The 14,169-nt window shown below is 39.9% G+C and overlaps 1 protein-coding gene across 1 annotated transcript in view; it reads left to right on the top strand.

The window, feature by feature from the left end:
* gabbr2 (gamma-aminobutyric acid (GABA) B receptor, 2) overlaps window positions 1–14,169 on the top strand; it is a 245,769-nt gene that overhangs the window by 217,632 nt on the left and 13,968 nt on the right. The window contains exons 14-15 of the mRNA XM_036566416.1: window positions 6,318–6,428; window positions 12,423–12,647. Coding sequence (XP_036422309.1) covers window positions 6,318–6,428; window positions 12,423–12,647 — 336 coding nt within the window. The remainder of the gene's footprint in view (window positions 1–6,317; window positions 6,429–12,422; window positions 12,648–14,169) is intronic.

The raw sequence follows: 14,169 nt of genomic DNA, 5'->3' as shown, positions 1-14,169 counted from the left end.
TGTGCCTCACACACTACCACGTTAGTGTCAATTCCGTGCTGAGAACAGTCTACCAACCAAATAAAATCTGGACAAATCTGGACAAAGTCCTGTGGTCAGAATCTGACCGTTAATGAAGGGGGAGAGGTTGGATGATGAATTGTCCAAAGATGGGCTATAATCTAAATACCTATAACACTGAGAGCAAACTTTGATCAAAACATCGTTGATTTGATGTTGGGCAACGCTGTTGAATCAATGCAGATATCTGCGGCAAAATGTGTGATAATGTAATTAATGTGTTAGATTTTGTAAACTGAACTGAATTGCTTTCAATGTTAAATCAACACTGCACAATCATAGAGTAAACACTGTTTAAACATTGAATTAACATCAGTACTAACATGAGATCAGCAGCTATTCAGCCATCAGTGAGTGCTGCTGAATCAATGTTGGATCAGTGATCAGCACTGTTGATTTTCCAACGTTGAATCATTGGCCAGTGCAGCAAGCAAGATCAATGCAAATTCATCATTATACATCTACATTGATTCCACCGTGTTGCCCAACATCAAAGTTTGTTATCTAGGTAAGGACTTATAAGGGGACTTATAAGAAGGGTGTTTCTGAAAAGTGACTGGTGAGTGGAAGCGCTAGGTATTTTTTATAAATTGAATGCTTGAATCTACATTATGGACTAAAAGACCAGGTGAATTCCCTAACATACTGTAGGACTCCAGACGATGCAAGCTCTTATATGTTATCTGTCCACAAATTCAAATGCAGGAGCCCAATTATATATGGGTGTGTGGTGTGTGTGTAGGAGGTGCAGGGTAGGTAATTATGCGAGTAAGGATACTCCTGGCGGTCACGTGACAGCAGCCTGGTGAAAGTCATCTGTGCCCAAGCTTCACAGAGAGAGAGAGCAGATGGGAGTTGTGATTAAACCTGGGTTATGACGGAGCGTTAGATTAAAGAATGGCAGCAATAAAAGGGGATTTTTCGGCTCTGATAACAAAGGGTGCGGCCCGGAACGTATCGTGGCACGCGTTCCATTTGCATATTTAAATGTGCGTGATGTTCAGGGTTAGATGCTTCATTTAATGATGCAGTTAGCTCCTAATAAATCAGTTCTGGCAGCTCCCGGGTGCTGCTGCCAGCGCTGCAGTAGGGCCACTTTGAAGTCTCTGCGTTTGAAGTGGAGTTTAGAGCAGTGGACCCAAAAAAAGTGGCAGTGAGGAGGAGGACTCTCCGTGGAGGCTCTGCTCCCCTGCAGCAGGCCAATCTGAGAGGAGGCAGGAGCAGGTAGACCTCATTTGGTGCTCCGCTGGGGGAAGAAGGCCACACCGGCTCTCGGCCACTCGCCCTGGTTGGACTGGCAGGAGTGGTCACCCAGGCACATGCTGTGAGCTCAAAAGTAGCTATGTAAAAATGTCTTTCAGTCAGGTTTGGGCATGGACCGGAAAACAGAAGTTGATGAATGTGTGTTTCTTTATGTACCACAATCAAAATAAGTTTAGCTGAGCTTACCTGAGTTTATATGGGTTGACGATTAAATACTTTGACACAATGTAAAATGTCAAACGCCTAGGCTTATTATTCAGTTATGAATCTTAAGACCTTTTATTCAGCAACTGCTAGTTGGTAGCTACTATGGAACTAATACGTAAGTTACACAATTAAGCCTGAGAAACTGGAATTGTGGACCCACTGGTCCAGTAAATAGACCCTTTTTACCCCTTTAAACTTTATCACACTAGCCAAAAATGCAGTTTCTGCCTGTATTGGAAGTCCCTTTGTTGAACTTGAAGTTGATGAACATATATTGTAATATGTTGTCCACAAAAATGGATTTTTGTCTTTGTGTGTGAGCAAGCAAGTCAACATTTATAGTATTTTTTTTTATTGTATTTACATGCTGTTTTGTGTATTGGGGCAGTTGTACACAATTTCTGGAATCAAGAAAGTTGCAGTTGAGCTGTCTGTTTTATCTTAGCATGGCTGTCTCTGTGAAGAGATATGAGTTGTTTTCACCCCTTTCCATTCACCTGTCATTGGTAGCTAGCAGCTCAACATGGAACCACAATCTTTCACGCACTGAAAGCCAACAGTGTCACTGTTAAAAAAAACTATTGTTGAAAACAGAGTTACAGTTACAAAATTTTATTTGATTTTAAAAATGTTGGTTTCCATTCTGCCAGTGGAAAAGCTATAGGTTTAAAAGGGGGATTCCACTGATTTTTGAAAATTTCCACACAGTTCAATCATTCAGATGTAAACAAAGTAATTCTGAGGGGTTTGATGTGAAAGGTTTAACTGTAGAGAAACGTACTGACTCTTTACATTTCTTTACAATGCTGGTGATAGGAACCCGAAGTCACATTGTCTACAACAAAAGTGAAGCCATCTTATTTACTATAGAAAACCACCAGTGAATCTACACATCATCATTATTATTATTATAACATATTATTGTTATTATGTGTGATGTTGATAATGGTAAAATTGTAATAAATCTGAAAATAAGAGCTTCTTTTGGGGACTATTTTGCCTTACAACACCCTACATGTACCTTTCTGCCAAGAATGGATTTTAAAGTACATTTTAACCCAAAGAAGGAACTATTTCTCAAAATTATTGTAAGACAGTGTTTCAGGCATCAGGCAGTATATTCATAACCATTTCATAACAATTTCCTGTTGGCACATCCAGTGAGATAAATTAAGGTTGTATCTGGATTTCTGTGCTGTGTAAGAGCATGCATGGGTTTCCCTGAGCAGTCACAGATGTCTCAATGTGGGATTGTTGTTTTAAGGGCATTTTATCATACACTTCAAAAACAATTCTCATGGCTCCACAGACAGCTGCTGAATTACACAAAATCCTGCTTGATTGACACTAAGCAGTCTTCTCTTCCTTCTAGCCTTTCTGTGCTCAGATTGGGAGAACCAGCCATATGACACTAACCACTCTCCATTGCACATATTAAGTCACTGCCCTAGCCATACTGAGGGTGCCTTGTTCTCTTAGTGACGCTGCAGTGGCTTCCTGTTTCAAAGCCTTCAAAACTTGAGGGAGATGTTATAAGAAGAATGTTTGTTATGGGTCAAATACGTCAACCCACAGGACCTTTACTGGCCACAACAAACATGAGGGACTGTTCCCGTCCTCAAGTTTGTGCAGTTTTCACTGTGGTGTAGCCTCAGATGGTTGTCAGAAGCACAGGTCAACATTTGTGGAGGTCTGGGGAATGTTCCCTTGTTCCCCCTGATATCATGGCTGTGGGTGATGAAATGCTGTTGTCAAGTGGGCTGATGACTCTCTCTCTAACTTTCTCTCTGTCTCTCTCACTCTATCTCTCTTTCTCTCTCATTCTCCCTTGCTCCTCACCAATCTCATTCTCCCTTGCTCCTCACATGAGGCTGTTTCAGTTGACAGTGAGTGAACACTCCATTTCCTCTGCTAAGGCTCCATCACTCTGTTCCTTCAACTGTTCCAACTCTCATAAGTAAACTTGCTCTCTTTCTCTCTCTCTCTTTCTCTCTCTCTCTCTCTCTTTCTCTCTGTCTCTCCCTATGTGTCTGCCTGTCTGCCTGTCTGTCTATCTGTTTGTCTGTCTGTCTGTCTGTCTCTCTCAGAGTCTGTCTCTCTTCGTCTAAAGGAGTCTGTGCCCATGTGCCCCTGCCTCTCTCTTTCTCTCTGAGGGTCTCTCTCTCTGAGGGTCTCTCTCTCTCTCTCTCTCTCTCTCTCTATCTCTCTCTGAAGTCTGACTGCCCCTTTCCCCTGCCTCTCTCTTTCTGTGTCTGTCTACCTCTGTCTCTTTGTCTCTCTCTCTCTCTGTGTCTCTCTTCATCTGAGGGAGTCTATGCACGACTGCCCATGTCCCCCTGCCTCTCTTTCTGTCTCTCTCTCTCTCTCTCTCTTTTCTCTGAGGGAGTCTTAGCTCAGCTGCCCATGTTCCCCTTCCTCTCTGTCTCTCTCTCTTTCTTTCTCTCTCTCTCTGTGGGAGTCTATGCTCGCCTGGCCATGTCCCCCTGCCTCTCTGTCTCTGTAGACACCCAGTCAGTCACACGCCCTTTCCAGTCTTTGATGAACAATTACATTAGAGGCCTAATGCGCTGATAAATGACAGCAGCAACCAATGAGCAGCAATACTGCTTGGCCCGTTGGCAGTTGCCTGGCAACTCTCACACAGCTTGTCCGTCTAAAGGAGAGGCTTGACATGATGAGGGTTGAGGCCTTGTTTTGGTTTTGTTATTTTGCCGATTTTACGTAAGTGTATAATTTTGGGGGGAATGGCAGAGGGGAATTGTTCGCATTTCACTGTTACTCATTTCAGCTGAACTGTCTACATCCTAGAGCCTGGATAGAGTGGAGAGGTAGAGTGTTAGTCCACTGATAGAGTCCCAGTGGCACACAGCAGTGTGCTCGTCTGTAGTTGATGCAGTATGAAAAATTGTGTAAAATTCATTCTTATTACCTTACTGCGAAAGTATGTGTGCTTCTTGATCTTATTTATTAATTATTGAAATAAACCAGTTTTGAGGGTCACGGGACAGTAACTTGTGTTCTAGATGTCAACGACTTAAAAGGCCCTTCTGATGTAAAACTAGGGAGACCATACATTCTCTTTTTGGGGACCTAAAAATGTGTCCATGTCTGACAGTGAACAACAGAACAAACTCTAGCAACTACCTGTCCACTGAGTTTGATATGTAGGATTTTTTTGCAGAGGTTTTGCACCATATGCACTCTCAGGAGCTGTCTCATATATAAATAGTGCTGCTTGTGTTGCCCTACTTCACTCCCTCAGCCACTTTGCGAAGTCAACTTCTAAACACTGGAGTCCAGGACACAAACCTTCTCTAGCTCAGATGTGCTTAGACAAGGGGCAGATAAAAGGCTGGCCTCTGCACACCATGCCTAAACCGAGAAGAATCAGCTGAGCAGAAGAGTGTCACTGTGTGTTTGTGACTTGGTGCATCTTTAAGGATGGGCTGCACCCATGGCATGATGAAGGTTTTCCAAAGTGGGGCAGGAAAAAGTGGGTTAGAGCCTGGCTACTTTTAGGCCCCGTGTACAGAGGCAAACCCAGATAAGTTCTCTTCTTCATACACTTCCTTCATCCAGGATTGCCGTGCAACACCACACTGACCTGTTTTACATAGCAGTCCGGCTCGTTTGCATTACTTGGTTGTAAATATGTCAGGCAGTCAATTTCTGACCCATAAAGTCTTATTGTTTATCAGCATTACTCCTCTGGCGTCCTGCAGAGGCAATTGCCTTATTAGTGCGGCCTTTCAGAAAGCCCAGCAAGTGGTGTCTCCCCAGGGAGCATCACATGACCCGTTTCCATAGTGTTCTGAGTTGCATTCTGAGCTGCCAAAGGTACTTGCATATCCTCCCAATCACCTGCGACACTGGTGTGGGAGGTGAGAGGTCTGAACCAGACGCTTAATGAAAGCGCGTCACATGTAGCTATGAATACCACCGGCATAATACCATTTAATTAAGCCACCATCATGCATGTTTGAATTTCATCAGAAGGCAAAAGAGTAGGATTTATAAACTTCCAGTGTTCATTTTAATAAGTTATTTAAAGAATCACTATTCATGGTATCATTACCATGCGTATATGTATGTATGTATGTACAGTACTGTGCAAAAGTCAGAGACCACCACTTATGAATTTAATTGCTAATAAAATGGCCATTAAGCACAGAGTATTCATTTTTGTAACATTAGAAAAGAGAAAACAAGAAAATGTGTATGTATAACAGAAAACTACACTGAAGCCTCAGGAACTAAATATAATAAAACATTTTTTTAGTATTTCGTGTGCCCACCCTTTGCCTTTATTACAGTTTCTATTCTTTTCATGAGACTCGCTTTTAGTTTTTCAAAGAAGTCTGCAGGGGTATATTTTTTCACACCCCCAAAGTTTAGTCTTAGAAGCTCGTTGCATTTTTGCTTCTCACAATCCAAGTTATCTCAACTACAGACTAGTCAGTCCAATAATCTCTGACGTTGGCACAGTACTCTACATAGGAAGGTAGGTAGGTATTTATTTATTTATTTATTTACTTACTTACTTATTTACTCACTCACTCTGTTCATACAATAGTTTGGTAACCCCAAATGCACCTTTTAGTATTTCACATCTCTAAAGACCTTGTTTTTTATGGTGTGGAAGAGACAGAAAGTGACCACAAGCCCGTAGGTTCTGCCCGTGAAATGCCAATATCCTGTGGATGTTGTTGTTGTTGTTGTTTGTGATGGTGATTTTTGTGAGTGTTATCTCCCCTCACTGTGCCCGTCTTCCTGCTGTGTCTCCACAGGCGGACCCTCAGGGGCGAGACATTGCTATCCGGCCCTTCCTGGAGCACTGTGAGAACACGCACATGACCATTTGGCTGGGGATCGTGTATGCCTACAAAGGCCTCCTTATGGTAAGTGAGAAAATTCTAGAAGCGAGCCTGCCATCTGCTTCCTCAGGCCACAGTGTCTCTAAATGTGACCATTTCCTCTGCCTTTATCTGACAGGACTGAGGTCAGATTGCATTATTATTCTTTGTGGAGGGGAGCGTTATCTCCATTGTAAAGATTACCCTATCTGCTATTTCTTGCAGTTTCTCTTAAGCCCTTAAACTGTCAAAATCATGTCTACATTTTCAAAACACTCAAACCCAGAGGTGCAAACAAACAGGAGTGCAAATAACAAACCACATTTGAATTCTCGTACAAATATTTGTAACTACAAAGAAATGAACACAGTCTAACAAGATGTAACAGATCTATGTGTGCTAATAAAAAATATACCTATTTTAAAAGTATGAGCTAGCAACAGATTGCCTAGAGCAGGGGTGGCAAACTCCAGTCCTAAAGGGCCGAAGTCCTGCACAGCAGTGGTTGTCCTACTCAAACACACCTGATTCAATTCAGCAGGTAATTGCCAGGTTTAGTGAATGTGTTAAGAGCAGGAAAATCATCAAACTGTGCTGGACACTGGCCCTCCAGGACCACAGTCCCCCTCCTCTGGCCTAGAGTATATACACTCCCTGGCCACTTTATTAGTTATACTTACCTTGTATCTACACTATTTGTCAATTTTATCAGGTCCAAATAAGATATAAGTGCATCGTCTGATCTCTAACTTTACTACAGGGTGAACAAACAAGGTAAAGTTTTAATCAGGACTGAAATTTTGGTCTGAACAAAGCCCAAGAATTTCCTGTTTGATCTGACCTAAACTGCATTATCGAGTTTTGGGAGCAAAACTCACCCAAGCCCAACTAAATTCTGTCTGAAACCATCATCATCCAAGGTGCTGAATAAAACCTCATGTTTTTAGTGACAGCACCAGTTAAATTGCCATGTAGTGACAACGACAGCCATCTTTAAGTCACAGACAATAATAATAAATAAAACGCGTAAATCAAGTAATGAAAAACAATGAACTTCGAAGTTAATTTATTAATTTAATTAGCTTTAAATTCTGCTTTAACAAATATATTTATCAAGCAATGCTTTTAAACAACATCCTTCACGATGTGCTGTGCTGTGCTGATATAGCATGATATTTGCCTTCCCCCTTTAGTCTTGGATATATATATATATATAAACCAACAATATACAATCTTTTTGGTTGCACTAAACAATACTCTCCTTAATCAATGTGAATTTTGTTTCTCACACATCAATTTTCTCACATGTGTGGGCCTTGTTCTCCTTGGTACTACTCCATCAACAGTATGAGTGTTTGACTTAAGCATGCCAGATTTAAATATATTGTAAGAATGAAAATAGGGAGGAAGAACAAAGTAAGGAGTAAAAACAAAGTGGGGGAAAAGCAAGGTCACATATGTTAAAAGTGGGACACAGGCTGACTGAGAGGTAAAATGTAAACTCTGTCTGACACTTATTGGGAAAATGACCCAAACCCTAGGTGAGCAGTCAAGTCCCATTTGTCAGACAAATATTTCAAGCTCTACAACAAGGTAGGTGTGGCTAATATAGTGGACAGCAGGTGGACACAGTGTTTAAAAACTCCAGCATCACTGATCCATTTGTAACAACAACGTTCAGTAACATACCACAATGTCAGTGTTACTGCAGTGCTGAGAATGATCCACCACCCTAATAATACCTGCTCATTGGTGGACCTGTGGGGGTTCTGACCGTTGATGAAAGGTGTAAACAAGAAATAACAAGTTTTGCATAGAAACAGCTGAACCACAGTCTGTAATTGTAGAACTATAAAGTGCACCTATATGTTAAATGTAGCTGATAAAATGGACAACGCTTGTAGATACAAGGTAGGCGTACTTAATGAAATGGCTGGTGAATATATGTAAGTTTGTGAGCCCCTGGTCAAATGACATATACTGTTGACTTACTAGTAAAATAAGTTAACGTATCCTCTACAGAGAACACACTTGTGCACATTTCAATGCACAATTACTGGTTATTTGCTGTATTTAACATTTTGGTAAACAGCATACACTGTAAACTGTATCATGTACAAAGATTACGGCACATTTAATATGTTATGTGTTATTTTTTCCAAAATTTATTAAAGAAAATCAACAAAAAATTTAATTTGACCAGAGGTCTTAAAATTTTCCAAAGTGTATATATATTGCTTTCGGAAAATGTGGTCTTAGATAAACAAGCTAGATTTATTAAGCAAGTTCATATCATTAAATTTTGAATGATTTTTACTTACTTGAGTCCATGTCTACTAACAAGACTGTACTTCTACAAGGGTGCTCTTTCAATTAACCTTTGCATAACCCAACAGCAAGATGCTCCGAGAAGAAAAAAATGCACCCAGTCAGTTAATTGCCTACAGCATTGCCTGTTATTTTTAAGGCAGTAGTGGCAGTATCCTAGAGTAAAAGGCAATAAAAGCTGCCCTTTGCCTGGCTCTGTGGCCCTATGAAATGAATCAGCCTTTTATTCTTGCCACTCTAATGGTGCTGCATGTCTCAGTGGGTTGACGGGTCTTTACCCTTTGCCCCTCGCCGCCCTACTGTAGAGAAGCAGTGGTGGGGACACACACACACACTCAGCGTCTCCTCTTCACTGCGAGTGACAAGCACTGTCACACAACTCCCAGCTGTTTAAATGAGACGTGACACCTGAAATCCTGAAAACTTTAGCCTTTATCTTACCTTCATATGTTTGAAAAGCTCCAGCATAGCCAACTTGGTCAGTAAATAATTCAGTGCTGACATGTACTTGTGGTTCGAGAAAAGGGCAGATAGGGAGAGAGACAGAGGGAGAGAGGGAGAGAGATAGAGGTTGAGAGAGATGGAGGGTGAGACAGGAAGAGAGCACAGTGAGAGTGAGAAGAGAGGAGACAGAGATGGAGCGAGATAGAGCAAGAGAAAGAGAGATGGAGAGAGCAAAAAGGAAGAGGGAAAGGGGAGAGAGAGTAGATGGGTGAAAGTGCAGACAGAAGAGAGGAAAGAGAGATGGAGGGGAGAGAGAGCAGATAAAAGAAAGATTGAGGGGAGAGAGGAAAGCACAGAGAGGGAGAGTAGAGAGAGATAGAGGGAGAGAGAGTGGGAAGAGAAAGAGAGTGGGAAAAAAAGACAGAGATGGAGAGAGATAGGGAAAGAAAAAGAATGGGAGAGAGCAAATAGGAAAGAGAAAAGGGAGAGAAAGAGTAGACAGGTGAAAGTGCAGATAGAAGAGAGATGGAGAGAGAGCACAGAGAGCAGATAGGAGAGAGAGAAAAGAGATGGAGACCGAGAGCAGATAGAAGAGAGAAAGAGGGGAGAGAGAGCAGATAAAAGAGGTAGAGAGAGATGGAGGGTGAGAGAGGAAAAGAGGACACAGAGGGAGAGGAGAGAAAGATGAAGGGGAGAGAGAGAGTGAGAATAGGAGACAGATTGAGAGAGAGGAAGAGATGGAGAGAGCAAATAGGATAGGGAAAGGTGAGAGAGTAGATAGGTAAAAGTGCAGATAGAAGAGAGATGGAGAAGGAGAGAGCGAGCAGATAGAAGAGAGAGAGATGTAGGGGAGAAAAAAACAGCAGAGAGAAAAAGGAGACAAACAAGTTACAGAGGCTGAGACAAAATGTGTTACATCACACAGTTCCAGTTTGGTTGGAGATAATTATATAAAATGAAAACAATGTGCTAGTTCAGTGCAATTTCATAGATTTCAGTAGAAATTTAATAGAAATTTGTAAAACAAATAAAGGCATTTTAAATGTCTTCAGTGTGATGAACAGAACTGAAGATGATAAAAAAACTATGTACAAAAAATGCTGAAATAAAACAATAAAATGAATACATCAAAGAAAATCAATAACAGTATAATAGCCAATGTCCAGAATGCCTCATTTTTGAAAAATGATGATTAAATAAATCTTGAAGAAGGACAGCTTGACAAAATAATTCTTGAAAATATATAATGGCATCATGTTATTTATAATTTAATAGCTTCTTGCTGTTTGCAGAAATATTGAATATAACATCTACAATTACGTTTTTTGTCGTTACTAATATTGTATAAGTTATTATTGTAGAGAAAATATGAATATATGAATAAGAGATGTGATCAGATTTAAAGGTCTGTGCAGAGGGAATCTGATTGCTCTGGGCGTCACCGAGTTGACTGAGTCACATTTGCCAGAATTCTCTGTCAGATTTGTAGGTGTGTTAATTACATATTTCTCTGAAAAGCTGAACAGGTGTCATTATGTGCCTTTAACATCCTCATGTTAAGTGAGTCTGCCTCCATTTGTCCTCTTTGCTCTATTATGATTCACCATACCATACTGTCTGCAGCCACAGCCACAATCTGCATATGTAAGCTTACTTTTAATGATGTATTTTCGTGTTTGTGAACATATTCAGGTTTTTTTGTAATATACTTTATAGGAGTATGTTTCATTTGTCGAATAATCCCCATACAGTTTTAGTTCCTCCTCTTTTGTAGTTTAGTTCTTATGTACAGGATTTCTGGGGGGAACTGTGAGAGGATGAGTAACAGAGACTGAAGTAGAAAAAAAGGGAAAGAGTGAAGTAGATAAAGGGCAGAGAGTGAGGTAGAAAGAAGCCATGTTAGGATGTGTAATTGTCCTGTGCTGTTTGGTTGACAGTAAAAGTAGTTCAGCTGCTCAAGTGTAACTCATACCCTCCTATTTATATCACAGAAGACAGATTTTAAAAAATACACAGACAACAGTAGGTATTATTCGAGAGGCCTGGATGCAATAGAATACTCAGACACATAGGACGGGGTATTGCTCATAATTTTTCTAAGCTGATATCAGTGCCCATACAGTCATATCGGTTTTTAGGTGCCCCTGGTCAAAGTCCATGCTTTGTTGATTTTCTGGGTGAAGATAATTAACACATCTTTTATGGAGATGTGCTAAAATTTGAAAAACACCATTTTTTACATTTCGTTTGCTGTCAGGACAAAACCATGTATCTTCATTTTTGTCTTTTTTTTTCTTTTTGCCCTCTACAATGTGTTAAAATTTCATGATAAATGGGTCAATAGCAATAGCCCAAAATTGCTTGAAAAAATTGTTTTACTTTAACTTCCATTGAAAATTAAGAAAGTTTTTTCCTTCTCCTGAAAAGTTGCCATTTTGGAGATATGAAGTTTTGTTCCAACAGTGAGGATTTGTTTCCCTATAGAGGATGTGTAAACTCTTTTTTTGGGTGTTCAAACCTTTGCAAAGGTTTGCATGTGACTGTACGACTCTAGAGCATTAGAAGAAAATATTACATTACACATACTCTTTTTGTTAATTTTCATATGTTTATCAGCCAATCAACAGTCTAGATTTTGGAATAAGCCTGCTTACTGGCTTACTGTGCTATTGAAAATTGGTATTGAACAATACAGAATTTTTCAGAACTTGGTGGTACTGAAGTAATCCAGTCGGTAGCATAAAAGTATCTTCTGCATCCAGCCCTGCTGTTGTGTTCGTGACAAGTATGGTAGATTCTGTTTTAATAATTAAAGTGAAACAGTCATTTTTATTTTTGTCTTGATTGTTGTTGATGATAAGCTGACAGAAAAGTGTTTGAACAGCTACATGTTTATCAAGACAAAATGACGATTTTCTGGTTTTGCCTGCCTTGTCAAAATGGATCAGCTGCTGAGGATAAAAACACATACTAAGGTTATTTTCATCTAGAAATAATTGTAGTGGTATATTCAGTGGCTTCTAACAATCTCACTTCTTTTTAGGAGCAATGGTATATTTCATTCTGGATTGACGTGTTTATTAAATTGCTGTCAATAGCCATAAAGCTGTATCACAGCATGGATTTGATCGGCTCTGACCCTCAACCCTGACAGACCCATCAAAGCACTATCTATTGATCAAAGCAAGTGCACTGTGAAAACTGACAGTACTCCTCAGATCTCAGGTGTCTATTAAAACTCTCTCATTTCTGTTCTTATTTATGTAGTTGTTTGGTTGTTTCCTGGCCTGGGAAACAAGGAATGTCAGCATTCCTGCACTGAACGACAGCAAGTATATTGGTATGAGTGTGTACAACGTTGGCATCATGTGCATCATTGGGGCGGCTGTGTCCTTCCTGACTCGAGATCAGCCGAATGTGCAGTTCTGCATCGTAGCCCTGGTCATCATCTTCTGCAGCACTATCACACTGTGCCTGGTGTTTGTGCCAAAGGTAAGAACTTTGCAAAACTCAGCAATTCTACAATTAAAAAAAAAATCACCTGCAAGTCATTTACTGGGATGGTCAAGTAACATTCGGTTCTTAAAAGACACAGTCAGGGATTTCTAAACAACAGTAGCAGCACCGGCATTCTGAAATACCAAAGAAAAGTGCTGGGGTAGATTGGTTTCTTTTGATTTGCAGGGTCTGTAAACAGGAGAGTTAAAACCTAAGTTGTTTTGCATCAAAGCTGAACAAGACAGCCATGCCAAGCTATATGAAAAATACTAATGGCTTAACAAATTCCTGCTGGTGGCTTTATAGAAATAGAAATAGTTCTCTTACCCCAAATGTTTTCAATCAGTTAAGACTTGTTGTATCCAAAGTTTGCTTCTTTAGTTTTGCACTGGAGCTAGGATTCTAATGTAACTAGCAGGAAATATAAGGCTAATGAAGCTACACTGTAAAACCTAATGAGTTCAATAAACTTAAATGAATTAAATGGAAACCGATTGCCTTAAACCATTTAAGTATAAGTAACTCCAATCTGATGAGTTAGGCAAAATCAAATGGTTTAAGGAAACCGATTGCCTTAAACCATTTAGGTTTAGGTTACTCATATCATTTGACCATGAGTAATTCCCTGAACTGAGTATGAACAACACATTTGTTTATTTTTGTATACACTTGACTAAATTGAGTAAATCACTCCTTTGATCTTAAAATGATTGACTATTTTGGACTTATATAATAATGGTACTAAGTCAATACAATTAAGTAACTCTAACTTATATTTACTGCCTTTACACAACTCTAGCCACTCAAGTTCAGCTAACTCAGTTTCTTCCATTAACTGCGAGGTCATGGCAGCTCAGCTTACTCAGCACTGATTTACAGTCAGCACTGACTGAGATTAGACGAGCTCTCAAATTTAGAAAATAAGTATGCGCCCAAGGGAAGGTAGGCTGGGGAGAATGACAACACAGAGATGGTAGGTTAAATAAGGTGGAAAGACACGCCCGATATGCATGCCACCAAGAGCCAATAGGAATGATGCAAGTTTTACTCAAGGTTGCATTGACCAAGCTTTCACCAAGTAAAGCTGCGAGGTCTTAACAAATTAAACTAAACTGCAAGAGGTTGATTCAACTCAAAGATCCAATTTGAATGTCCAAAGTTGTCAAATGTTACATGAAAAGCATGAGAAGTCCAAATCATTTGAATGTAAACCCAACCCTGTCTGTGCCCACCTGTACAGTCAACTTAAATAAAAATAGTGAACATAAAACACTTGAATAAAGTTACCTTAACTCAAAATATGCTAACAAATGATTTTACTCAAAATTACTGAGTTACTATCTCAACAATTCATTTTTGAGTTGGTTTGATTTTATCAGATTAAGTTACTCCAACTTTCTGTAGTATATAAGTTGTGTTAACTTAAAAATACTCCTCAGTCAGTAGGACTTGTGCAAATTAATTGATCTCAACTAACTTTACCTAAGTAACTAAGCATTATACAAAAAATAGTATG

The sequence above is a fragment of the Colossoma macropomum genome, unplaced genomic scaffold (genome assembly GCF_904425465.1).
Source record: "Colossoma macropomum unplaced genomic scaffold, Colossoma_macropomum, whole genome shotgun sequence".
Lineage (NCBI taxonomy): Eukaryota > Metazoa > Chordata > Actinopteri > Characiformes > Serrasalmidae > Colossoma > Colossoma macropomum.
The sequence above is the reverse complement of the archived record's forward strand: the minus strand, read 5'-3'. Positions and strand labels throughout refer to the sequence as shown.